Source organism: Manis javanica, chromosome 5 (assembly GCF_040802235.1).
Source record: "Manis javanica isolate MJ-LG chromosome 5, MJ_LKY, whole genome shotgun sequence".
In the NCBI taxonomy this organism is placed as follows: Eukaryota; Metazoa; Chordata; class Mammalia; order Pholidota; family Manidae; genus Manis; species Manis javanica.
This window is the reverse complement of record NC_133160.1, coordinates 142472796-142497480: the sequence shown is the minus strand read 5'-3', so window position 1 is coordinate 142497480 and position 24685 is coordinate 142472796. Positions and strand designations below refer to the sequence as shown.

The following is a 24685-nucleotide window of genomic DNA, read 5'->3' as shown; positions in this document are numbered from 1 at the left end:
GAGGACGGCTGTGTGGGACAGCTGTGCAGAGAAGCCCAGAAGACAGCTGTGTGGACAGAGGGGCCCAGAAGCAGAGACTGGCTTGCTGCATACAGACTCACTCTGAGTGAATGAGATTCTAGTGACTGACCTACCACCTGGAAATAAAGTTGGGTATAACCCTTTCACCCCAAGAATATTTTGCTGTCAATTTCTTTGGCCACACTGAATCCATAGCAAACTTGCCCAGGGTTGAAACCCATTGGCAAGACAGGGGAAACACTATATCATTGAATTTGCATGAGGCTAGATGCTACTTGTATCTTAAGACCCAACGTTAAACACTTGTAAAATTTATTTTCTTTTATTATGAGCCATAGTAGTCACAAACAAGCCTATTAGGAAGTTTTGGGTAGTGTCTATGTATCTGGAAAGGAACAGTATGCTGGTCTGATTCGTTAGGTTTGAGGGTAGTCCAGCTGCTGAAACAAGAAAGAGCCAAACTGAACATCTTATCTTTAAAATCGTGATTAAGATATACCTATTTTAAGTAGTGTATCACTAAACTGATGATTCTACCATGGAATAAGACAGTCCTGGTGATTTTAGCACTGATGTTTCCTACTTTGCATGTTCCCAGTTAATCTTTAAAGATGAGAGTCTCATACTGAGTCATTTACTCAAGATTTATGAAATCCTCGTACAGTATCTTGACTCTTCTAGAGGCCATGAATCACACTAATGTCTGCCGCCCAGCTGCTGAGAGCCTGGGAGGAAAGGCATTCTATTCATTCTCTGCCCTCACTCCTCTGGGGTTTGCTTGGGTTTCCCCTTACACCAGACCGTGCGCTCACCAGGGCGGAAGGAGATACACAACCTCAGGGCTGCTTAACTCTAGCTCCTCAGAGTAGACTGGCCACTGACCAAATAGTAGCACAGCCTGGCTTCTAGACTGACACCCAGCCCTCTCCCTATACTCTCAGGCTGGCCATCCTGAGTACAAATTTTCAGATGAGTATAGCATGAGGAATTCATAAGACCACAAACTATAAGGAAATTAAGTTGATGTAGAGGTCCATTTTACCCTGCTTAGGAGATTAGTTTTTAGATTAGATTGAATGAGTTGAAACAGATGTTTTTGTAGGTCAGGAGCAACCAAATATTGGCAATTTCACATGATTCAAACTTTACTCAGGAATCCTTCAATTCTAGGTTCTCTGTCTCACCTTACTTGAACCTGTTTCTGCCATTCCTCTCCAGCTTCTCAGAATTTGCTTTCAAATTCCACTGTCTGTCTGGAAGCCTATGGAGTCACTGCCAAGTTCCTCTGGCTGACCCAACATTCACTCCATGAGCATTCATTGAATACCTCCTTTGAACCAGGGTCTCAGCAAACTCCAGGTGATGCAAGAGGAGAGGGAAGTCTGCCTTGGCCTTTGAGGAGTTCGTAGTCTGGTAATAAATAGAAACTTTACAAACATGTATCATCAGTTTGGTGACAGAAATATGCCCAAAGTGTTATGGAGAATCAAGGAGCATCATGCTTAGAGGAAGCTTTCAAAGAAAGGTTGGCATTTGGATTGTGCTTTGAAGGATATGTGTAAGATTTCCTGAATGGCCCAAGGTGGAAAGATATTACAGAAGTCATGATACCAAATTCTAGGATGTGGGGTCATGAAAGAAGACCAAATGTTCTGGCAAAGAACCAATACTTGGTTGGTCTCAGTGATTGGATGCAAGGAGGTAAAAGTAGATTGTTATTAGATCTTAAAGGAACATGGCATTTTCTTCCTCTATTTTGTGAGTCAACCACAGAAATTTTTCATATCAGGAAGTCATATGTTTTTTAAATATAATTCTGAAAAATTCAGGAAAGCTAGTCTCCTTCCTGTGACCTATAGGACTAGAGGGGAAGAATCAAGCAAAGTGAGTAGGATGTGTAGGTTTTAAAAATTCTCTTTATTATTTTTCCTACTTACAAAAGAAATACAGATTCAATCTAAGCAACTCCAACATTACAGAAATTCATAATATAGAAACCAAATACTTCCTACAATCCAACCTCTCAGACCCAAACCACTGTTACTCCATCAATGTACTGGTATACATTCCTTTACAATTTTACTTCAGCGTATAATCTAACTTACTTTAATTTTCTCCATACCAGTAAATATAGGGTTACCTCATTATTTTTAATGGCTGTGTAATATTTTATTGCATTAATATAATTTATTGAGTCAATCCTTGTTTTATAACATTTGAGCTGTTTTCAGTTTTTCATGATTATAAACAATGCTGGATGAACGCCTTTTTACAATAAACCTTTGCAAATGTGTTTCTGTAAAACACATTCTTAGAAATCCTTCAAAGAACTGACATGAATGATGTTTCATTTTAATAGATATTGCCAAATTACCATCAGAAAGGTTAAATCAACTTATATACCAACTGTGAATATAGGCCCCAATTTCCCTAGGTTGTGGGAAGGTTTTATAGGCAGTCTGTTCTTACCAGAGAGATTGTAGAACCTTGGGGCTCTTCATTCAGCTCTGTGAATGTTTGTAGTTCACACATCTCTCTGGTTTCTAATGAATTAACATTAATAGCAGCTTGCAGATTTTCCCAAAAAAGTTCACATTTATGCCTATTCTTGGGCCATTCCAAGTAAGCTTTCTTTTCCATGAGAGCTTTCAGCATAGGATACCTGGAAGGAATGCAGTAGAGTGGAATAGGTTCCAATAAGATGAGAATTAAGTGATCAGAACTTTCATGGAGGAGATTGTGATGGGCAAAGTAAAGTTCATAATGGCACCACTCACTCTGGAGAAAGTTGGGAGACAAAACAAAAATGCACTTCTGGCTTTTCTCAATGTAGTTTATGATATTTTCAGTAACATTCTTGCCAGGGTCAAAGTTTTCCTCATGAAGGCAAATCAAGACAAAACTATCTTCTTTCTCTAGATTCGGGATCAATTCATGCTTCACCCAGGCAGAATCGTGTTCACTATATGAAATAAACACTTGGAGTTGGACATTTCTCTTGAGTTCTCTTTGGGTTGTTTTCCTAACCCTGTGCCACATCCACATCCATTGACCTAGCATCCTGAGATACCTGAGCAGATCAAAGTGATGGCAACAGAATGCCACAGTTATTCCTAGAACTAGCATGATAACCACAATGGTGATAATCAAAAGAGCTGTGTTGCAGGATAATTCAGGAAGATGAACATCCTTTAACCGGGTCCCCTTTAGATTCAAAGGGTATTCACAGATGTATGAATCTGACCAACCAACCATCATGCCCTGTGAATATTTTTCAAGCTGAATGAAATCTCTTAATTCACAAGTACACCGAAATGGATTTCTTCCTGCATTTAGAGTCTTAATTTTCTGGCAACTCTGAAAAAAATCCAGAGATGGGCTAACAATTAAATTCATTTCAATGTTCAGAACTGAGAGTCCTCTGAAATTATTGCATCCAGGAAGATCAGTTAGAAAATTAAATGCAAGATTTAGCTCTTGCAAGGACTTCAGATGAATTATCTCTTTTGGGATAGTTTGAATTTTGTTATTATTCAGGTCAAGTATTTGAATACTTCTGGGCAAGCACCTGAAAACAGAATCAGCAAATTTATTGGATGATAGGTTCATAGAGATCAATGTTTCTGGCCAAAAGCAATTTTCATCATATTCGTGTTGTAGCAGATTTTGGCTCAGATCTAAGTGTTTCAAGGATGTGTTGTTAGCAAAGCAACTCACTAAGGAAAATGTCTCCAATTTATTGCCTTTCAGAATGAGAGTTTCCAAATGAGGCAACTGGATAGGGTTTTTAAACAGGTCATCTGTTAAGATATTATTAGCAAAATTTAAATACTGGAATCTTGTAGGATAAATAGGGAACAGCATGTGTGGCATTTGTGCATCTGATATTGTCAGGTTTTCTATATCCATTTTGGTAAAAAGCAAGTAGACTCTCTCTTGTGGAATATAAAAAATTCTAAAATGTACATGCTCCAATTTTATAGTTCTCATCACAGTATTTGAGTAATCAAATGACTTGTGGTCAAGATAAACCTTACCTCCAAAAGTCACATGTTGGATTTGGAAGTATTCTACTGATGTATGCCAAACAAATTGGAAGATGAGGAGAAGGTCATCCCAGAGTACATCAACTTTATTAAGTAACAGCATAGATGTCTTAGAATTCACTAAAGTAAGGTTTTGTTGAGTTTCATAACTTGCAAATTGGCTTTTGCCATCTATATTTGTCATTTCTAATATTTTTGAAGTCTTGATTCCATCACACAAAAGAACCCAGAAATTTGTGTTCATTGGTAAAACAATTTGAAGCTTTGTCGTGTTTAAGATGGGCAGACTACCTTCTTCATAATGGGAAAGAGTTCTCAATCCTAAGAAGAAAGTATTTAGATGCAAATGAGAAATTTTCTGGAAATCAGATTTTTGTATTCTTGTCCCACTCAGGCCTAGGATTTCCAGGTGTGACATGTTGCCAGTCTCCTCACAGATAGGCAAAGTATCAAAGTCATTGAAAGAAAGATCTAAATGTCTGAGACCTACCAGTGAATACCAAGTTACAATCCTTAGTCTGTTGTGAGACAAATCTAAATATCTTAAGTCCTTGTTGAATTCAAAGATCTTGATATCCAGTTCTTGAATTCTGTTATGGCACAGAATCAAAACTTTCAGTTTAGAGACAGAACGAAAATCTGAACTCTGGAGTTGAAAAAGGAGGTTGTAGGATAAATCCAGCGTGGTTGTGGTTGTGATCAAGTCTGTGGGAACCTGTTGTAGAGACAAGTTGGAGCAGTTGGTGGTCAGTTCCCTTTCTTCTGGCAGTTTTGAGGCCCATCCATGCACTGACATAATAATACTATAAAATATGTGAATGCTTCTGATATGTCTCATTGTAATTCCAAGGATTTTACCACTGGTTTCTGCATATGAATGATGAAGATGAGTTCAAAATCCTAGAAAGAAAGACAGCATACAATGTTTAGTGGTCATGTGGTTTGTTAAATCCTACGGGACTTTATTTTTGTTTTTAATGCCAATATCTAACTGTATTCACCAAGAATTTGGAATAGGGCCAACCTGTACATTGAGTCTTTGACTTAATCTTAGAGCCCAGAGATTTCCAGGTCAGCTACCTTGTCATATCAGCATCACTGAGGCCAGTCAGAATTCTCGGAGGGAGAAATATAATAATTGGCAGAAGTGTCTCTCTCCCAGTTTAACTTAGGAATTTCATGACCAGGTCATACTCAAAACCCTCCCTCATCTCCTTTTAATAGCCTGTAGGCTTTAAGAAAATTCCCCCACCAGAGCATTACATTTGTTCCACTGACGGACCTGTACTAACATCATATTCACTTGCAGTCCATAGTTTACATTGTGGCTCACTCTTGGTGTTGTACATCCTGTGGGCTTGGACAAATGTATAATGATATGTATCCACCATTATGGTAGCCTAATGCCGAAAGAATCCTTTGTGCTATGCCCAATCACCCTTTTCCACCACAACCCTTGGCAACTACTGATCTTTTTATTGTCTCCACAGGTTTGTCTTTTCTAGAATGTTCATATAGTTGGAATCATACAGTATGTAGCTTTTTCAGATTGGCTTCTTTCATTTATAATATATATTTACATTACTCCATGTCTCTCTACGACTTGGTAACTCATTTCTTTTTAGTCCTAATAATACTCCATTGTCTGGATATACTACCGTTTATTTATCTATGTACCTACTTTAGAATAACTTGGTTTCTTCCAAGTTTTGGCAATGATAATAAAGCTGCTATAAATATCCATGTTCAGGTTTTTGCATGAACATAAGTTCTCAATGAAAGTAATTTATCACTGAATGCTGCGAGTCCCTGAATTAAGATCATGGAGTTGTTAACTTTTGTATTTGTGGACATATAGAGTCCCTTGAGCTAATATCTGACTTTCAACAACACTTACCCATATAAATGGAATGTCCAAAATATAGAAATAAACAGAATGGTCCCTATCCTTCTGCCTCCATATGTCTTCAGCTTGGTGGCGTAAGCAATCTGGAACACTGCCCAAAAATAGCAATAATGATAAGCCAGTTTCCATTTCTTAGAGACTTTCTGTGTGCCAAGATAGGTACTATCTCACTCACTTACCACGGAACTTTGTGGGGGAAGCACTGTTACCTGCATTGTACAGACAAGGGAATGAAACTCAAGGGTGCCAAATTCTGAGGGCTTTGAGAGAAAGGCTGGCTTCAAGCTGCCTAGACGCAGAGGCAGTTGGAGAACTAAGATTTTCACAATATCCATTATTCAAGAGAATTAAGTACCTACTCTGCCAGCAACTTTCCTAGGTGCTGAGGTCATAGCAGTGAGTAGCACAGAAAGAATTTTTGTTGCCACACAAATTCTCATAAGGGGTAAGGCAAGAGAGACTATAAACAAAATCACAAATTTACATGTTAGGTGGTGAATAGGGCTAGAAAGAAGAATAACTTTAAGATAAGGGGGCTAGAGAGTGACTGGGGAATGACATTGTGGTCAAAAAGTCTCTCCATGCAGAGATCTAAAGGGAGTGAGGGAGCTAGTCACTTGTTTCTGGGGTATTCTAGAGAGAAAGAATATCAAGTTCAAGTTCAAAGACCTGATATGGTAGCATGCTCGGGAAACATGAGGTATGACTAGACTGGACTTGAGGAAGTGGATTGAAGATACCAGATCTCACAAGGACTCAGGATCTTCCTGACTGAAATAAGAAACCCGTGAAGGATTTAGAGTCTAGGAGTGGCAGGTTTGATGTACATTTTAAAGATTCCTCTGTTTGTTGGTTGGAAGTGACTGGAAGGGCACAAGGTAGTCTAGAAAGACTCCTGGGACATTACGAAGTAATTCACGCAAGAAAGAAGGCAGTGGGGGAGGTGGTGAGAAATCAGTAAACTCTTCAACTTCGGGGTGGATGGGGGAGGGGTTTTCCTGCGTATACTTGCGGTGCCTATCGCACGTTGACCCTCAATATCCCTCAGGCTGGTCCCTCCCATAGACAAGCAGGAGGAGCAAAGGCATACCCCACAGGGAGAGCATGTTGGCAGTGAGCCTCCTCTGTGCTTCTCACATGGTCCCCTTGCTCTGAGAAGCTGCGTGTGTGTGTGTACCCATGCAGGTGGGGCACAGGACACAGTGGAGGGACTAAGAGCACACCTGTAATAGTACCTCACTCTCATCTGGATTTTTCTTTCTCTAGAACCTGCCCAAGGTTGGCTTTTTGCTGTTGAAGTTGAAAAATTCTAGGAAATGTGGCTAGTTCCCATAACTTAAAAATGAAAATACTTCATAAAACTGTTTCATAGAAAATAGGAAAATAGACACAGAAATGCTCAACAATCTTATAACATAACTGAGAAGAGAAAACTTTGACTTTGATATTTTTTGTCTACTGGGCTCTCAGTGACGGAGGCTCTCACAGAAGGCACTAGGTGGGGACGGCATTGAGAGGTGACAGCCTGGAAGTGCCTAGGGTTTTCACCTTCCCACTGAGATAGTCCCTCCATTTTTATTTCCTCCAATCCATCCCAGATAGTCCTTTCTTCATCATCTCCTTTTTTACATACCATTTAATATAACATCCAATGACCAAATATGACAACAAATACAAACATAAAAAGAGAGCCTCTGTGTATACATGTATGTCCATGGTAATTTTCCAGATTTTAGGAATCCAGCAAAATTAATTTGTTACCTGTATCATAATTTTGATCCATTACCCACATTTAAGACAACATGAGTAACCTGCTCTATTTGATGACTCTGTACATTTATATCTACTCACTGAGTCTGATAGCCTCTCCATTCCATATGGGCTCTATTGCAAATGAGAAAGTGGCCCCTTGATGTTTTTTTTTGGTAACAACAATTGGCACTCATTGAGCTAAGTAACACTAACTTTAGGTAGATGATCCTTACAACAACCACCAGCAAATCCGTGCTATCAGCACTCATCTTTCCAGATATGGAAGGTGGTGTTTAGGGAGATCATCGAAGTGCCTCACAGTCATAAAATTAATGCATGGTGAGTCCAGAGCCCAGCCTCTTAGCCACTCTGCTGTCATGCCTCTCTAGGGTAAGCCAAGGTAAATTTGTTTTCAAAACATGTCACAATCCAGTAATCACAATGACATCGTCTCTCACTAAATCATACTGATTCTTCAAAGTTGTCAAATCCACAGTCCAAGGAACTTAATGAGTCAGTCTGCAAATGCCACCCAGTTCAGGACTGACAGCCATCGCTTAACAAGGACTGACATGGATTGAGCCTTTCTGTTGAGCATCACCTTGTTTAAGCCACTCTTTTGTTATAGCAGCCAGCCTACTTCTGACTAATGTACTGTCACACTTGGAATAAAACCCAAACTCCTAGTACTTACTGGTCCACAACACCCTCTGAGCTGCTCTTGCTTCCTCCCAGGGTCTCTCTTCATATTACTCTTCTCCTGGCCCTCGTACATCTAGTCGCACTGCCCCTTTGCCGCATCACACTTGCTCTGACCTTAGGGCCTTTGCTTTAGCTTTTCCCTCTTCTGGGGATCTAGTCATTTAGATCTTGGCTTAAAGTTTATCTCATCTAAGAGACCTGACCTAACCACCTACAGTGGCCAATTTGCTATTAGTTCACATCACCTGATTTTATTTTTCTATAAAACAGAGCGCTTATTGCTCTCTGAGACTTTTGTTCATTCATTCGTCTACTGACTATCCCATCACCTCACACACCCATAAAGAAGGGAGCTGATGATCCTGTTCATTCCTTTATCTCCAGCACATAGAATAATGCCTGGCACATATACACATGCTCAGTAAATGTTTTTTAAACATATATATGAATGAGTAAATGATTTCAATTTTGTATCCCTTTGCACAAGGTGGTACATAAAATGTTCTCAAAAATGTATGTTGAATTAAAGAATTTGTGTTGTGAATTCCTGATATGGTGCAGTGCATGATGGTTAGTGTTAGGAGCTGATAGGTCTGTGTTCAAGTCCAATCTTAGGCACACACTGGCTGTGTTAACTTAGACCATTTATTTAACTGCTGAAGGGTTCCATTTTTTATCTGTAAAATGAGTTTTATGCAGAGGAAGAAAGAGATAATGTATACAAATCACTTTTATTGTGCTTAGCATATCACAAATAGTAGCAGTTATTAGACCAAGACCAGGGTGATTTCAGGTACAAATTTTGAGAGGTGTCAAGAAACTCAGACACCAAGACAAATAATGTTTTAATGAAATATTCTTAAAAATTCAAATTAATGCAAAAATCCATGATGAACAAAATATCAAAATTTTTCATAAAGACAGTATCATTATTACTGATTTTTCCTTTGCAAACAGCTCCAACATAACTTGGCAGGACACTGGCTGGTCTTTGAGCTGACAATGGTGTTTTCAACATTATGATCTCACAAAGCACTTCAATTTGTAGCAACTTCAAGTAACTACGTCTGGAAACTATGGCCCTTGAGAAAAGCTGCGGATTTTAACCCAGTTCCTTTCTCTGCAATCTCCTGAGTTGAGATGTCATAGCTTTCACCTTTTCCCCACCTCTTCTTCCAATCTAATACCACAACCTCATCTGGAATTTATTCTAAAGAAGAAAGAAAAACTAACTCTTTCTGAGTTTCTCTTAATAGAACAAAAAAAAAGGTCCTATCTCTCTGGCAATGACTGTGCACTATGGCATTTCATGAAGACATTTGAAAAGAATAAGACATAAACTTTTGATGAAAGATGCATTCAATAAGTATTACGTCTTATTATTCATATTTCTATTACTATGCTGAAAGCAGGTGTAAAGTAGAATTACTTTCCTCAAAAGTTTATGCTTTAAAATTCCAAGTCAAAAGATACTGTGTAATGACCATAGGTGATGTGCCAAAGAACACTTAATCATCAAATTTCCTCTTTTCCCAATGATACAAAAAAATGGAGAAGGGTTTAAAAACTCATTGAATGTTGAATGATCTTTATAACATAAGAATAAGAATGACTGACATCTTTTTGAGTATTTCCTACAAGCTTGGCATGGAGCTAAATGCTCTCCATACATTATCCTGTTCAATCCTCTCAATAATCCAACACAATGGTGGATATTTTTATCCCTGTTTTACAAATGGAGAAGCTAAAACCTGGAGGCTAAGTAACTTGCCCTTGGTGACCCAGTGAATAAGTACAAGAGCATGGATTTGAACCCAGAACCCTTGCACAACCCAACCTGAAGGTATTTCAAGCCCTGAAATGTGTCTCTCCAAAGTGGTATGCAGCTGCCATGGGACACTCTGCTGGGTGTCACAAATTTCAAGAGACTTTGCTTAGATGCATTCTTAAGAGACTACAAATTCACAAGAACTGAGATGTAACTGAGAAAAGTACACAGAACTCTAATTCATAGCTCAGTGCAGGTGGTCCGAAAGAAAGCTCTTCCGTGAATCAAATACCTAGATGCTACTAATCATTCTCCAGTCTACCGCACCATGTGGCTATCTTTGTCCACCTTGGACTTCCAAAGGAATCTGAATGAAATCCATGCTGCATAAAATCTGTCAGATACCCCCTACTTTTAGACATAGAATATAAATGCAGAACTTTTAATCTAGCAAAGGGGCAACAAATATGCCTTAAATAGCCAAACAACAGATGTTATTAACATGCATTACAGGAAAATAAAAACCAGAGGAAACTCACCACAATGCCTTCTCACATGGGGTGGGGAGGGAGGAAGAGGCCACCAGGGCAGCTGGCTCTGACAGCGAGATCAACCTCGGTGATCACATCCTGAACTATTCCATTTCAAGGTTTGAAATGCCTTCGGTTTGGGTTCTGGAAGGAACTAGCTAGACTGGGGTTCAAATCCATGCTCTAGCACTTACTCACTGGGTCACCATGGCAAGTTAACTTAACCTCGGGTTAGAGTTCCTCCATTTGTAAAGTAGGGATTTAAAAATAGCCACTATTTTGTTGGGCTGTTGAGAGGATCTATCCTGGGTAGAGCGATCGACCAGGTTTAATCAACAACCAGTGAAAGGAATCACAAACCCTCAAGCTCCCATAAGACAATTACTCATATCAGTAGCCCCAAGGTCATTGACTAATGAATCTTTAGATTAATACAGGCAAAATCATAACTACTAAAAATCCAAAAAAGGCTACTATCTTCCCAAGTACATGAATTCAAATGATTTCTTCCTTAAAAAAGACCCACACACGCTTATTTCTTTTTCATGAGTTTTAGAACAAACACAGCTAACAGTTCTTACCGCCCGGGCTTGCAACGTCTCCGCAGGTGTGGGTGATTCCTTGATATTGGCCGCAGGAGAGATTGAATCAAGTTTTTCTGTGAAGTTTAAGCTCCTTTGCCCTCTACTGCATGCTAGTGGCATTACATGTTGTATAAAATTATTATAATCTTTAGAGCAGTCTTTTAAAAATTTCAGTAAGATGCACATACATGCGTAGTAGAATTCAGTTCATTTGCATTGTTGTGCAGTCCTCACCACTATTCATCTCTAGATCTTTTTCATCATCCCAAAATGAAATTCTGTAAATAACAACTCCCCACGATCTCCTCTTCTCAGACACTGATTCTGTCTCTATAAATTGGCCTACTGTAGGTACCTCATGTAAGTGGCATTGGCATTATACAATATTTGTCCTCCTGTGACTGGCTGTTTCATTTAGCATAATGTGTTCAAGGTTCTTCCATATTATAGTGCATATCGGAATTACCTTCCTTTAATTTTTTTATTAAGGTACCATTGATATACACTCTTATGAAGGTTTCACATGAAAAACACTGTGGTTACTACATTCACTCATATTATTGAGCACCCCCCCCCATGCCCCATTGCAGTCACTGTCCATCAATGTAGCAAGATATTACAGTCACTACTTATCTTCTCTGTGCTACACTGTCTTCCCCGCAACCCCCCCCCCGCACATGTATACCAATTATAATACCCCTCAATCCCCTTCTCCCACCCTCCCACCCACCTTCCCCCACCCCTCCCCTTTGGTAACCACTAGTCCTTTCTTGGAGTCTCTGAGTCTGCTGCTGTTTTGCTCCTTCAGTTTTGTTTTGTTGTTATACCCCACAAATGAGGGAAATCATTTGACACTTGTCTTTCTCTGCCTAGCTTATTTCACTGAGCATAATATCTTCTAGCTCCATCCATGTTGTTGCAAATGATAGGATTTGTTTTCTTCTCATGGATGAATAGTATTCCATTGGGTATATGTGCCACATGTTCTTTATCCACTCATCTGTATCTTGGCTATTGTAAATAGTGCTGCAATAAACATAGCGGTACATATGTCTTTTTGAATCTGAGATCTTGCTTTCTTTGGGTAGAATTTCCTTCCTTTTTAAAGCTAACAATATTTCATTATATGTATTTACCACATTTTGTTTATCCATTCATCCATCAATGGACACTTGCGTTACTTTCATCTTTTGGCTATTGGGAATTATGCTGTTAGGAACGTGGGTGTACAACATCTGTTCAAATTCCTGCTTTCAATTATTTTGGGTATACATGTAGAAGTGGAATTGCTGGACCAAATGGCAATTCTATGTTTAATTTTTTGCAGAACTGCCATCCTGTTTCCCACAGCATCTTAGAGCACTTTGTGCCTTACTCCAAGGTTCACATCAATTATCTGGCACATCAAATGGAGGTGGAATCCCATGTGGTGATAAAAATAGAAATGGTGGCTCCATAGTTTCAACAATCTGACTGGAAGAGAGTGATAAGGAGTTAGCTAGAGGCTTGTTTTGAAGTGAAGTGATAAAAACAAGCATGGTATTATTTTATGTAAATGGCAGAGGACAGATCAACTTTTTCAAAGCAACAATTTTAAGGTTTTATTTATACTTAAGATTCGGGTGATACTGTTGGAGATCACTAGTGAAGATGAGAACTTCCAAATATATTTGCCCACAGGAGGAATGGTCAATTTAAAAATGAATGATTATAATAAGTTCATATAAATGCCAAATCAGGGAGGGGGGTCTGTTCTTAAAACTCTCTCTCTCTCTTTCTCTCTCTCTCTCTCTCACACACACACACACACACACACACACACACACACACACACACACACACGGGGTCTCCCTTCTGTCTGCCATATTTGTCCCTTTGCATATGAACTGCACTGAACAGAGCCTTGGTTTACCTCAAGTGGGTGGAGGTTTTGTTTAAGGAAGGAAGCGCAGTAGCGCACTGCCGGGCCTCACCGAGATCTGGGACAGCGGCTGCCACACGGCCCCGGGGCTCAGGCCGTGTTGTTGTGCAACGGCTGCTCTCTGCTTCTGACTCCACTTCACTTCAGCTCTTCCCCTTTCTTAGGCAGCTTCTCCTTCTACTCCCAGCTCCTCTTTATTGCTGCCTTCACTTCTGTTTTTCCTACATCCTCTCTCAGGGTCAGGGCTCCTAGGCGGGCAGAGGCTCGTCCTGCGGGTGCTTCCCCCACGATAAAGAGGTATGATTGGTCATTGTCTCACCATCTGAAACGGAGCATCTCTGTTGGGCAGAGGACCGACCATGGGCCACCTAATAGTCTGCTGGCCTATTTTACGTCTTGTCTGTGATAGGGCCTAAGTCTCTGATCCAGACAAGTAGAAAAGCCACAGGATTCCAGGCTGTCCACTGAGTGGAAAGGATGGGGGCTGCTTTCCCCTAAAGCCACAGTGGGCTAGCTTATAATTTAGGATGAAGTATCAATGAACGGAGTAAAGCTTCTCCGTTTAATTATAAATAGTTTAATTATAAATACCAGTAAGAGAAAGTAGTGACACAGGTTATTTTTTTCTGCATTGTATTTCTGAAAAATAAATAAAAGGCAACAAAATTCTCACATGGTTAGGAAATTCAGATACCATTGTTTACCATTCATTGACTACACTCGAATATCAGGAGGGGAGAAAATGTTCATCTGGATAAATAAATCGTCTTAAATATGCAGTGGGAACCTATGAAAGACTGCAGAGATTTGCAAAATACTTCATTACCAAGGACAGGACCAGCACTGTCCAATAGGTAGAGATATAGAAATAATATAAATTATATTGATATAGAAATAATGCAAGCCACATAAGAAACTGTAAATCATCTAGAAATCCCACTAAAATAGAGAAAAAGAAACAGCCAAGTTAATTTACTAATATATTTTATTTAATCATCTTCTCTCTTAAGTAATAAATAAACCTTAAGTATAAGTAAAGCCTCAATTTGGGTGTACAAATATCTGTTCTGGTTCCTGCTTGCCATTATTTTGGGTAGGTACCTAGAAGTAGAATTGCTGGACTGTATAGCAATTACATGTTTAATTTTTTGCAGAACTGCCATACTGTTTCCCACAGCATCTTAGGGCACTTTGATGGTACCTTACTCCTAGGTAAGAAAGATTAAAGAGAAAATGGAAGGTTTTGAAAAGCAGAAAGGATAGCAGGTCAAAAGGAGAAAGCAAAAAGATGAAGGAAAGAATGAGGAACAACAAAACTGAGAAAATGAGGATAAAAGGCAAGGGACAGGAAAGGAATGGAGAAAAAAAGAAGGGAGAAAATAAAATGTACAGGCTAAATAAGGGAGTGGCAGAGAAAAAACTGGGGAAGGAAAGGGAGAATGTCTGATTTCTCATCCAAGTGCCAGTTACTATTATAACTGTTGCTTAACATTTATCCTGGGTCAAGTTGTAGAGAAACCCAATCCTATAATGAACATCCTGTAAGACACAGCAGCATGAGGAATTTCCCTGGGTTTCCTTGTTTGCATTCAAGCCATGTGCCATTGTTTTGACTGAATATGAAAAAATTATACACTGAATCATGCTTACTAAGATATCATTCAATATATCCAGAGGTCTGCCAGAGCCAGCTTATGCCAGCTCATGAGGACCAGTATTTGACTTTCAAGAATTTTGTGAGACAGCTGTTAAAACAATCACAATAAATTAAATTGGACATACTTCTAAGTATGTCTAATTTAAATAAACTATGTTAAAAACAAAAGTAATACGTACTCAAAACTCATCATTTCCTAATTATTTTACTATGTATTTACTATTCTTATGCTCTTGAAGTTATTTAGGACTATTGTATCAGTATGGTGGGAACACTACACAGTGATGTATTACTGGTGCATCTCCTTCCAACTCCACCTTTAATAACGTCACGTTGGTACCTAGAAATTGACCATGGGGAGAGTATTTATTCCAAGAAATTGGCCAACACCAAAAATCAGGACTTGATTGTTTTGTTAATTTTCTAAACTTATGAGACTAGTGGAGAAAATACTATTTGTCATAGAGCATTTTCTTTGAGAATCTGTTGTTAAATATTTACCAGCACACTACTGCATCTAGTGTCATTTATTTCTAATTTTAAAAAGGAATCATTTCTCCAACTCATATGATTTACTTTTTAAAAGAGCTGTCCCTTACTTTTGGTTAAATCATTGTTCAGTGTTTACATTATTATGGCCTATGTACATGTTAGGGCAGTACTAGAAACTATATTATATGCTATGACTACACTTCTCAGTTTTCCTCTAGTTAATAGCTGCCTTATATTTTGTTTGTTTTCTGTGTATTTGTGATATTTCCCCCACCTTCCCAAATATCTCCTAAGTCAAATTTTTTGAATGATCCAGTCTGTCACGTAACTACCATCTCCCCAGACCTTGCGCCATCCTGCCCCAGCATGGACTGGATGTGCTCTAGGCCTGCTGCAGTGCTAACATCCTCTGCCTGTGATGCTGCCAACCTTGCAAGTCCTTGCTCCTCTCTACCGTATTCCAGCTCACCTGCTCCCTAGAATGCCTAGCATCTGGCTTGTGGAAGAGGTAGAATCCAGGCTGAGGTACTTTGTCTCTGCAGTGCTCCTCCTGCCCTCTAGTGCCCTGCCAGCTCTGGAGTGAACAGCCAGACCCTGGCCTTCCACACATTATACCACTGATTCCTTATAACAATCGTGAGAGGTACCATTATTCCCACTTTACAGATAAGGAAAAGGAGGCTGGGAGAAGTTAAATATTCCATCCAACAAAGTGGAGCTACAGAGAAATTAAGCAAGGATTTAATTCCACAGTGTTTGTTGCAGAACCCAGCATTATAACCTATTTTTTACTTCCTGCTCAGATGAGACCCAGTTTTGATCTCCCAAACCCCATTTCCTTTTTTTTTCTTGGTTGTAAATTTTTCAAGTACAGAAAAATATAAAAGCAAACACAATCACTAAACACAGGCGAGCAGTGACAGTTTTTGTATACTTTCATCTGTACTTTTTTTTTTTTTGACCCGGGGTTAGACAATGGTTTATTACATATGACACCAAAAGACCAAACAACAACAAAATTAAGATGATGGGACATCATCAAGCCTTTTAAAACTTTCGTCACAGTTTTCAATTCTTTTGGATATATATCCAGGCCCAGAATTGTGGGTCACATAATTCCACGTTTAACTTTTTTTTTATTTTTTGGTATCATTAATCTACAATTACATGAAGAACATTATGTTTACTAGGCTCCCCCCTTCACCAAGTCCCCCCGACATACTGCTTCACAGTCACTGTCCATCTGCGTAGTAAGAGGCTGTAAAATCACTACTTGTCTTCTCTGTGTTGCGCAGCCCTCCCCATACCCCTCACACACTATACATGCTAATCGTAATGCCCTCTTTCTTTTTCCCCACCCTTATCCCTCTCTTCCCTCCCATCCTCCCCAGTCCCTTTCCCTTTGGTAACTGTTAGTCCATTCTTGGGTTCTGTGATTCTGCTGCTGTTTTGTTCCTTCAGTTTTCCTTTGTTCTTATACTCCACATATGAGTGAAATCATTTGGTACTTGTCTTTCTCTGCCTGGCTTATTTCACTGAGCATAATACCTTCTAGCTCCATCGATGTTGTTACGAATGGTAGGATCTGTTTTTTTTCTTATGGCTGAGTAATATTCCATTGTGTATATGTACCACCTCTTCTTTATCCATTCATCTACTGATGGACATTTAGGTTGCTTCCATATCTTGGCTATTGTGTAAATAGTGCAGCGATAAACATAGGGGTGGGTCTGTCTTTTTCAAACTGGAGTGCTGCATCCTTAGGATAAATTCCTAGAAGTGGAAATCCTGGGTCAAATGGTATTTCTATTTTGAGCATTCTGAGGAACCTCTGTACTGCTTTCCACAATGGTAGAACTAATTTACATTCCCACCAGCAGTGTAGGAGGATTCCCCTTTCTCTGCAACCTCGCCAACATGTGTTGCTGTTTGTCTTTTCAATGATGGTGATCCTTACTGGTGTGAGATATCTCATTGTGGTTTTAATTTGCATTTCTCTGATGATTAGCGATGTGGAGCATCTTTTCATGTGCCTGTTGGCCATCTGGATTTCTTCTTTAGAGAACTGTCTATTCAGCTCTTCTGCCCATTTTTAATTAGATTATATGCTTTTTGTTGAGGTGCGTGAGCTCTTTATATATTTTGGATGTCAGTCCTTTATCGGATCTGTCATTTACAAATATATTCTCCCATACTGTAGGGTTCCTTTTTGTTCTATTTATGGTGTCCTTTGCTGTACAGAAGCTTTTTAGCTTGATATAGTCCCACTTGTTCATTTTTGCCTTTGTTTCCATTGCCCGGGGAGATATGTTCATGAAGAAGTCACTCATGTTTATGTCCATGAGATTTTTGCCTATGTTTTTTTCTAAGAGTTTTATGGTTTCATGACTTTCATTCAGGTCTTTGATCCATTTTGAATTTACTTTTGTATATGGGGTTAGACAGTGATCCAGTTTCATTCTCTTACATGTAGCTGTCCAGTTTTGCCAGCACCATCTGTTGAAGAGACTGTCATTTCCCCATTGTATGTCCATGGCTCCTTTATTGTATAATAATTGGCCATATATGTTTGGGTTAATGTCTGGAGTCTCTATTCTGTTCCACTGGTCTGTGGCTCTGTTCTTGTGCCAGTACCAAATTGTCTTGATTACTGTGACTTTGTAATAGAGCTTGAAGTTGGAGAGCGAGATCTCCTCCCACTTTATTCTTCCTTCTCTGAATTGCTTTGGCTATTCGGGGTCTTTGGTGTTTCCATATGAATTTTTGAACTATTTGTTCCAGTTCATTGAAGAATGCTGTTGGTCATTTGATAGGGATTGCATCTAATCTGTATATTGCTTTGGGCAGGATGGACATTTTGACTATATCAATTCTTCCTAGCCAGGAGCATGGGATGAGTTTCCATTTGTTAGTGACCTCTTTAATTTCTCTTAAGAGTGTCTTATAGTTTTCAGGGTATAGGTCTTTCACTTCCTTGGTTAGGTTTATTCCTAGTTATTTTATTCTTTTTGACGCTATTGTGAATGAAATTCTTTTCCTGATTTCTCTTGCTATTAGTTCATTGTTAGTGTATAGGAAAGCCACAGATTTCTGTGTGTTAATTTTGTATCCTGCAACTTTGCTAAATTCCGATATTAGTTCTAGTAGTTTTGCAGTGGAGTCTTTAGGATTTTTTATGTACAATATCATGTCATCTGCAAATAGTGACAGTTTAACTTCTTCTTTACCAATCTGGATTCCTTGTATTTCTTTGTTTTGTCTGATTTCTGTGGCTAGGACCTCCAGTACTATGTTGAATAACAGTGGGGAGAATGGGCATCCCTGTCTTGTTTCCCATCTCAGAGGAAAAGCTTTCAGCCTCTCGCTGTTCAGTATGATGTTCTGTGGGTTTATCATATATGGCCTGTATTATGTTGAGATACTTGCCCTGTATACCCATTTTGTTGAGAGTTTTTATCATGACTGGATGTTGAATTTTGTCGAATGCTTTTTCAGCATCTATGGAGATGATCATGTGGTTTTTGTCCTTCTTTTTGTTTATGTGGTGGATGATGTTGATGGATTTTCAAATGTTGTACCATCCTTGCATCCCTGGGATGAATCCCACTTTGTCATGGTGTATGATCCTCTTGATGTATTTTTAAATTCGGTCTGCTGATATTTTGTTGAGTATTTTTGCATCTACGTTCGTCAGGGATATTGGTCTGTAGTTTTCTTTTTTGGTGGGGTCTTTGCCTGGTTTTGGTATTAGGGTGATGTTGGCTTCATAGAATGAGTTTGGGAGTATTCCCTCCTCTTCTATTTTTTGGAAAACTTTAAGGAGAATGGGTGTTATGTCTTCTCTGTATGTCTGATAAAATTCCGAGGTAAATCTATCTGGCCTGGGGGTTTTGTTCTTGGGTAGTTTTTTGATTACTGATTCAATTTCATTGCTGGTAATTAGTCTGTTTAGATTTTCTGTTTCTTTCTGGGTCAGTCTTGGAAGGTTGTATTTTTTTAGGTAGTTGTCCATTTCTCCTAGGTTTCCCAGCTTGTTAGCATATAGGTTTTCATAGTATTCTCTAATAATTCTTTGTATTTCTGTGGGGTCCGTAATGATTTTTCCTTTCTTGTTTCTGATTCTGTTGATGTGTGTTGACTTTCTTTTTCTCTTAGTAAGTCTGGCTAGAGGCTTATCTATTTTGTCTATTTTCTCAAAGAACCAGCTCTTGGTTTCATTGATTTTTTCTATTGTTTTTTCTTCTCAATTTTATTTATTTCTTCTCTGATCTTTATTATCCCTCCATCTGCTGACCTTAGGCCTCATTTGTTCTTTTTCCAATTTTGATAATTGTGATATTCAACTATTCATTTGGGATTGTTCTTCTTTCTTTAAATATGCCTGGATTGCTATATACTTTCCTCTTAAGAGTGCTTTTGCTGCGTCCCACAGAAGTTGGGGCTTTGTGTTGTTGTTGTCATTTGTTTCCATATATTGCTGGATCTCCATTTTAATTTGGTCTTTGATCCACTGATTATTTAGGAGCATGTTGTTAAGCCTCCATATGTTTGTGAGCCTTTTTGCTTTCTTTGTACAATTTATTTCTAGTTTTATACCTTTGTGGTCTGAAAAGTTGGTTGGTAGGATTTCAATCTTTTGGAATTTACTGAGGCTCTTTTTGTGGCCTACTATGTGGTCTATTCTGGAGAATGTTCCATGTGCACTTGAGAAGAATGTATATCCTGTTGCTTTTGGATGTAGAGTTCTATAGATGTCTATTAGGTCCATCTTTTCTAGTGTGTTGTTCAGTGCCTCTGTGTCCTTACTTATTTTCTGTCTGGTGGATCTGTCCTTTGGAGTGAGTGGTGTGTTAAAGTCTCCCAAAATGAATGCATTGCATTCTATTTCCTCCTCTAATTCTGTTAGTATTTGTTTCACATATATTGGTGCTCCTGTATTGGGAGCATATATGTTTATAATGGTTATATCCTCTTGTTGGACTGAGCCCTTTATCATTATGTAATGTCCTTCTTTATCTCTTGTTACTTTATTTGTTTTGAAGTCTTTTTTGTCTGATACTAGTATTGTAACACGTGCTTTTTTCTCTCTGTTTGCATGAAATATCTTTTTCCATCCCTTGACTTTTAATCTGTGTATGTCTTTGAGTTTGAGGTGAGTCTGTTTTAAGCAGCATATAGATGGGTCTTGCTTTTTTATCCATTCTATTACTCTGTGTCTTTTGGTTGGTGCATTCAGTCCATTTACATTTAGGGTGATTATTGAAAGATATGTACTTATTGCCATTGCAGGCTTTAGATTCATGGTTACCAAAGGTTCAAAGTTAGCTTCTTTACAACCTTACTCTCTAACTTCACTCGCTTATTGAGCTATTATGAACACAGTCTGATGATTATTTCTCTCCCTTCTTATTCCTCCTCCTCCATTCTTCATATGTTGGGTATTTTGTTCTGTGCTCTTTTTAGGAGTGCTCCCATCTAGAGCAGTCCCTCTAAGATACCCTGTAGAGGTGGTTTGTGGGAGGCAAATTCCCTCAACTTTTGCTTGTCTGGGATTTGTTTAATCCCTCCTTCTTATTTAAATGATAATTGTGCTGGATACATTATCCTTGGTTCAAGGCCCTTCTGTTTCATTGCATTAAATATATCATGCCATTCTCTTCTGGCCTGTAAGGTTTCTGTTGAGAAGTCTGATGATAGCCTGATGGGTTTTCCTTTGTAGGTCACCTTTTTTCTCTCTCTGGCTGCCTTTAATACTCTGTCCTTGTCCTTGATCTTTGCCATTTTAATTATTATGTGTCTTGGTGTTATCCTCTTTGGGTCCCATCTCTCAGGAGTTCTGTGTGCCTCTGTAGTCTGAGCAACTATTTCCTCCCCCAGTTTGGGGAAGTTCACAGCAATTATTTCTTCAAAGACACTTTCTATCCCTTTTTCTCTCTCTTGTTCGTCTGGTACCCATATAATGCGGATATTGTTCCTTTTGGATTGGTCACACAGTTCTCTTAATATTGTTTCATTCCTGGAGATCCTTTTATCTCTCTCTGCATCAGCTTCTGTGCGTTCCTGTTCTCTGGTTTCCATTCCATCAATGGCCTCTTGCATCTTATTCATCCTGCTTATAAATCCTTCCAGAGTTTGTTTCACTTCTGTAATCTCCCTCCGGATGTCTGTAATCTCCCTCCGGACTTCATCCCTTAGCTCTTGCATATTTCTCTGCAGCTCTGTCAGCATGTTTATGATTTTTATTTTGAATTCTTTTTCAGGGAGACTGGTTAGGTCTGTCTCTGCAGATCCTCTCTCGGGTGTTGTCTGAACTATCTTGGACTGGACTAAATTTTTTTGCCTTTTCATGGTTATAGTGGTGGCTGTAAGCAGGTTGTGGGTGTGTCAGCTGGGAGAAGAAAGTCCTTTCCTGCTTGCTGGATGCTTTGCCCTTCTCCACTGCCTGTGTTGGTGGCCCGCACTCCTGGAGCAGCTAACAGGTTTGTCCCCTAAGCTGCTGTAGGCAGGGTCTCCATCAGAGCAGTGTGGAGCCCTGCGGGGAGTGGCAGGCACACCAGGTGTGCTCCTCCATGATAGCGGCACCCCTACCAGGCAGCTGTGTGCCAGCAGCGGCCTTTGGGCCTGGCCTGGGTGGCTATGTGTTGGGCTGAAATTCCTGTTGGCTGCTGGGAGCACACCTGCTCCCTCTGGCTCCGGTGTGCAGGGCTCTCCTGCACGGGCCTCTACTGGGCTCCTCTGGCTCCACTGCCACCAGTGCATGCGAGCTGCAGCTGGGCTGTTCGGTCGCCGCTGCTGCAGGCTCGCACAAGCCTCTCCTGGTCCCCTCTGGTGCCATTGGCGCACACAATCTGCTCCCAGTCCCTTCCAGTGCTGCCTCCCCTGGCACACGCTGCTGCTCTCCTGCTACTGGGCCAGTGTGTCGGGGTCCATGCCAGTTGGAAGAACGACTGGCAGGCTGCTTAGTGCCATGAGGGGCTTCAGAGCTGAGCTGCCTCCCCAGGGTTTAGGGTGCCTAAGGTTCCCTGGGATTCCCAGCTGCTGGCTAAGTGTGCCGGGACGACTTCGTCCAGTTATTGGGTCCCTGTCTATTTAAGACTTGCAGAAAGCACTCGCTTTTCTTTTGTCTCAGGGGCGCCGGTTGCGGGGACTTGCCCACAGGTTTTGCTTTTCCATTTCTCTAATATCCAACACCCCGTGCACCTTGTGTCTGCATTCTGGGTGCGGATTTCTAGAGCTGGTTGTTTAGCAGTCCTGGGCTTTCACTCCCTCCCTGTTCCAACTCCTTTCTTCCCACCAGGTTCTGGGGTGGGGGAGTGTTCAGGCCCTGCCTGGCCGTGGCTTGTATCTTACCCCATTTGTGTGATGTTGAGTTCTCACAGATGTAGATGTATCCTGGCTGTTGTACTGCATCCACTGGAGTCTCTTTTAGGAATAGTTGTAGTTATTGTATTTTCATAAATCTATATGTTTTGGGGAGGAGATTTCCCTCTGAACTACTCATGCCACCATCTTCCCGCAATCCCCTCATCTGTACTTTTTTATCTGTATATCTTTAACATATTGAAACTATCCTGTAAATATAATTTTGTATCCTGTCTTTCATTTATATTATAATATAAGCATTCTCTTCTGTTCATAAAAAGACTTCCTATACATTCTTTTTTAGATTGTAGTAAAAAATACATAACAAAATGTACCATCTTAACCCTATCACTGTTCTTAATGGTTGTAAAACATGTCACTAAATGGGTCACAACACAAAATTGGAGTGTTTCAGACTTTCACCATTAACAATAGTGCTGCAACTAACAGACTTATAAATAAATCTTTGTCTGCATTTCAACTTATTTCCTTAGGATATAGTCCTAGAAGTGGGATTACAGGTCAAAGAACATGATAACTTTAAAGCTCTTGATACATATGGCCAAATTCTTTGCCCTCCTATTAACACTAGATAAAATACCCATTTCACTGCAGTCTTGGTAGTATAACAGGCTGATAAAAATGGAACTATTTTAATTTCAGTTCGGTCAAGGCTCCTGGAATAAAGTGTGAGATGGGATAACTGGTTTTGTAACCCTTTGCTGACTTCCAACCAATAAAAGGGGTTGGAGAACCTGAAAGGAGTAAAGCTACGAGGACTTTGGAGAGAGCTTTTTGTGTGTTATGAGTTGCATTTACTCTCAAGAGAGGTGGGTTGGTTGTGTTCCCCCTTACTTCAATCCTAGGAAAAGGGGCTTCAATGGAACCACATGGAAAGCTTGTTAACTCTGTACTTTGGAGGACATAGTTTATTGTAGCCAGACTTTAACTCATACCTGGAAACCTGAAGGTCTTGGCTAGTGACTCTAAAGGTATATTTTACAAATAATTAAGTTCAGGCTTAGAAAGTTTTAGTAAATTATCTGAAGTCATTCACAAGTAAATAATGGGCCTAGAATTGAAACCCCGATATTCCAGATAAGAGACTGCATATTTACCCTTCTGTAATATTCCTTTTTTACCTGTGATTTACCCCTTATCTTCTCATTTACCTCTTATTTTCCTTACCATATATTTGTCCATTCTTTAACCTGACTTCTTTATCTTCCAACTTGGGAATTCTTTGGACAATTTCAAGTGCCTAGCATCCTCCTTAAAATTATGTACAAGATCAGATATTTATATACAGGATTGATCTAACTTCTCAAATTTTGAGTTTGTTAGTTAAACTTTAACTGACTTTATGGCTCCATTTAAGGACTTTTTTAGACTTGCAAGATGTAATGGGTTGAATTGCATTTCCCAAAATTCAGTTGTTGAAGTTCTAAACTCCAATACTTCAGAACGTGATCTTATTTGGAAATAGGGTCATTGTAGATGTCATTAGGTAAGGTTAAGTCATTAGGATAGGCCCTAATCCAATACGATTGGTGTCCTTATTAAAAAGGGAAGCTGGGGTGCAGATAGGCATGTAGGAAGACAATGTGAAGAGGCACAGAGAGGCATGGTCATCCATCAGCCAGGGAGAAGGCTCTTGGAACAGATCCTTCTCTCCCACCCTTCAAAAGGAACTAACCTCGCCAGCAACTTGATATTAGAATTCTAGCTTGCAGAACTGTAAGGCAATAAATTTCTGTTGTTTAGCATCCAGACTATAGTACTCTATGACATCAGCCCTACTAAGTAATGCACAACTAGTACTGAGCAACTGAAACTTGGTTATGAAATCTTGAAACTTGGTTGTGCAATCATCCTAGAGATCCTAGAGAAAACAGGAAAACCCAGTTTAACAACTATTGCAACTTCCTTTACAGAACAAAGCTT

General features: G+C 39.6%; 1 protein-coding gene and 1 long non-coding RNA gene across 5 annotated transcripts in view; one reads left to right on the top strand and one right to left on the bottom strand.

Annotated features, from left to right (window-relative positions):
• The window catches only part of LOC118969188 (uncharacterized), an 86352-nt gene that overhangs the window by 48957 nt on the left and 12710 nt on the right, over positions 1–24685 (top strand). The gene's annotated exons all lie outside the window — the stretch shown is intronic.
• The window catches only part of TLR10 (toll like receptor 10), a 32933-nt gene continuing 10172 nt past the window's right edge, over positions 1925–24685 (bottom strand). Inside the window, exons 1-2 of one of the 4 annotated variants that reach the window (XM_073237740.1) lie at positions 10735–11962; positions 1925–4967 (exon numbers count right to left, since the gene is read on the bottom strand). In XM_073237740.1, coding sequence (XP_073093841.1) covers positions 2470–4905 — 2436 coding nt within the window. In that variant the 5' untranslated portion in view covers positions 4906–4967; positions 10735–11962 and the 3' untranslated portion in view covers positions 1925–2469. Of the gene's footprint in view, positions 4968–5964; positions 6496–10734; positions 11963–24685 lie in introns of those variants that run through there. The other 3 variants (XM_073237739.1, XM_017656440.3, XM_073237738.1) reach the window with 3 other exon arrangements.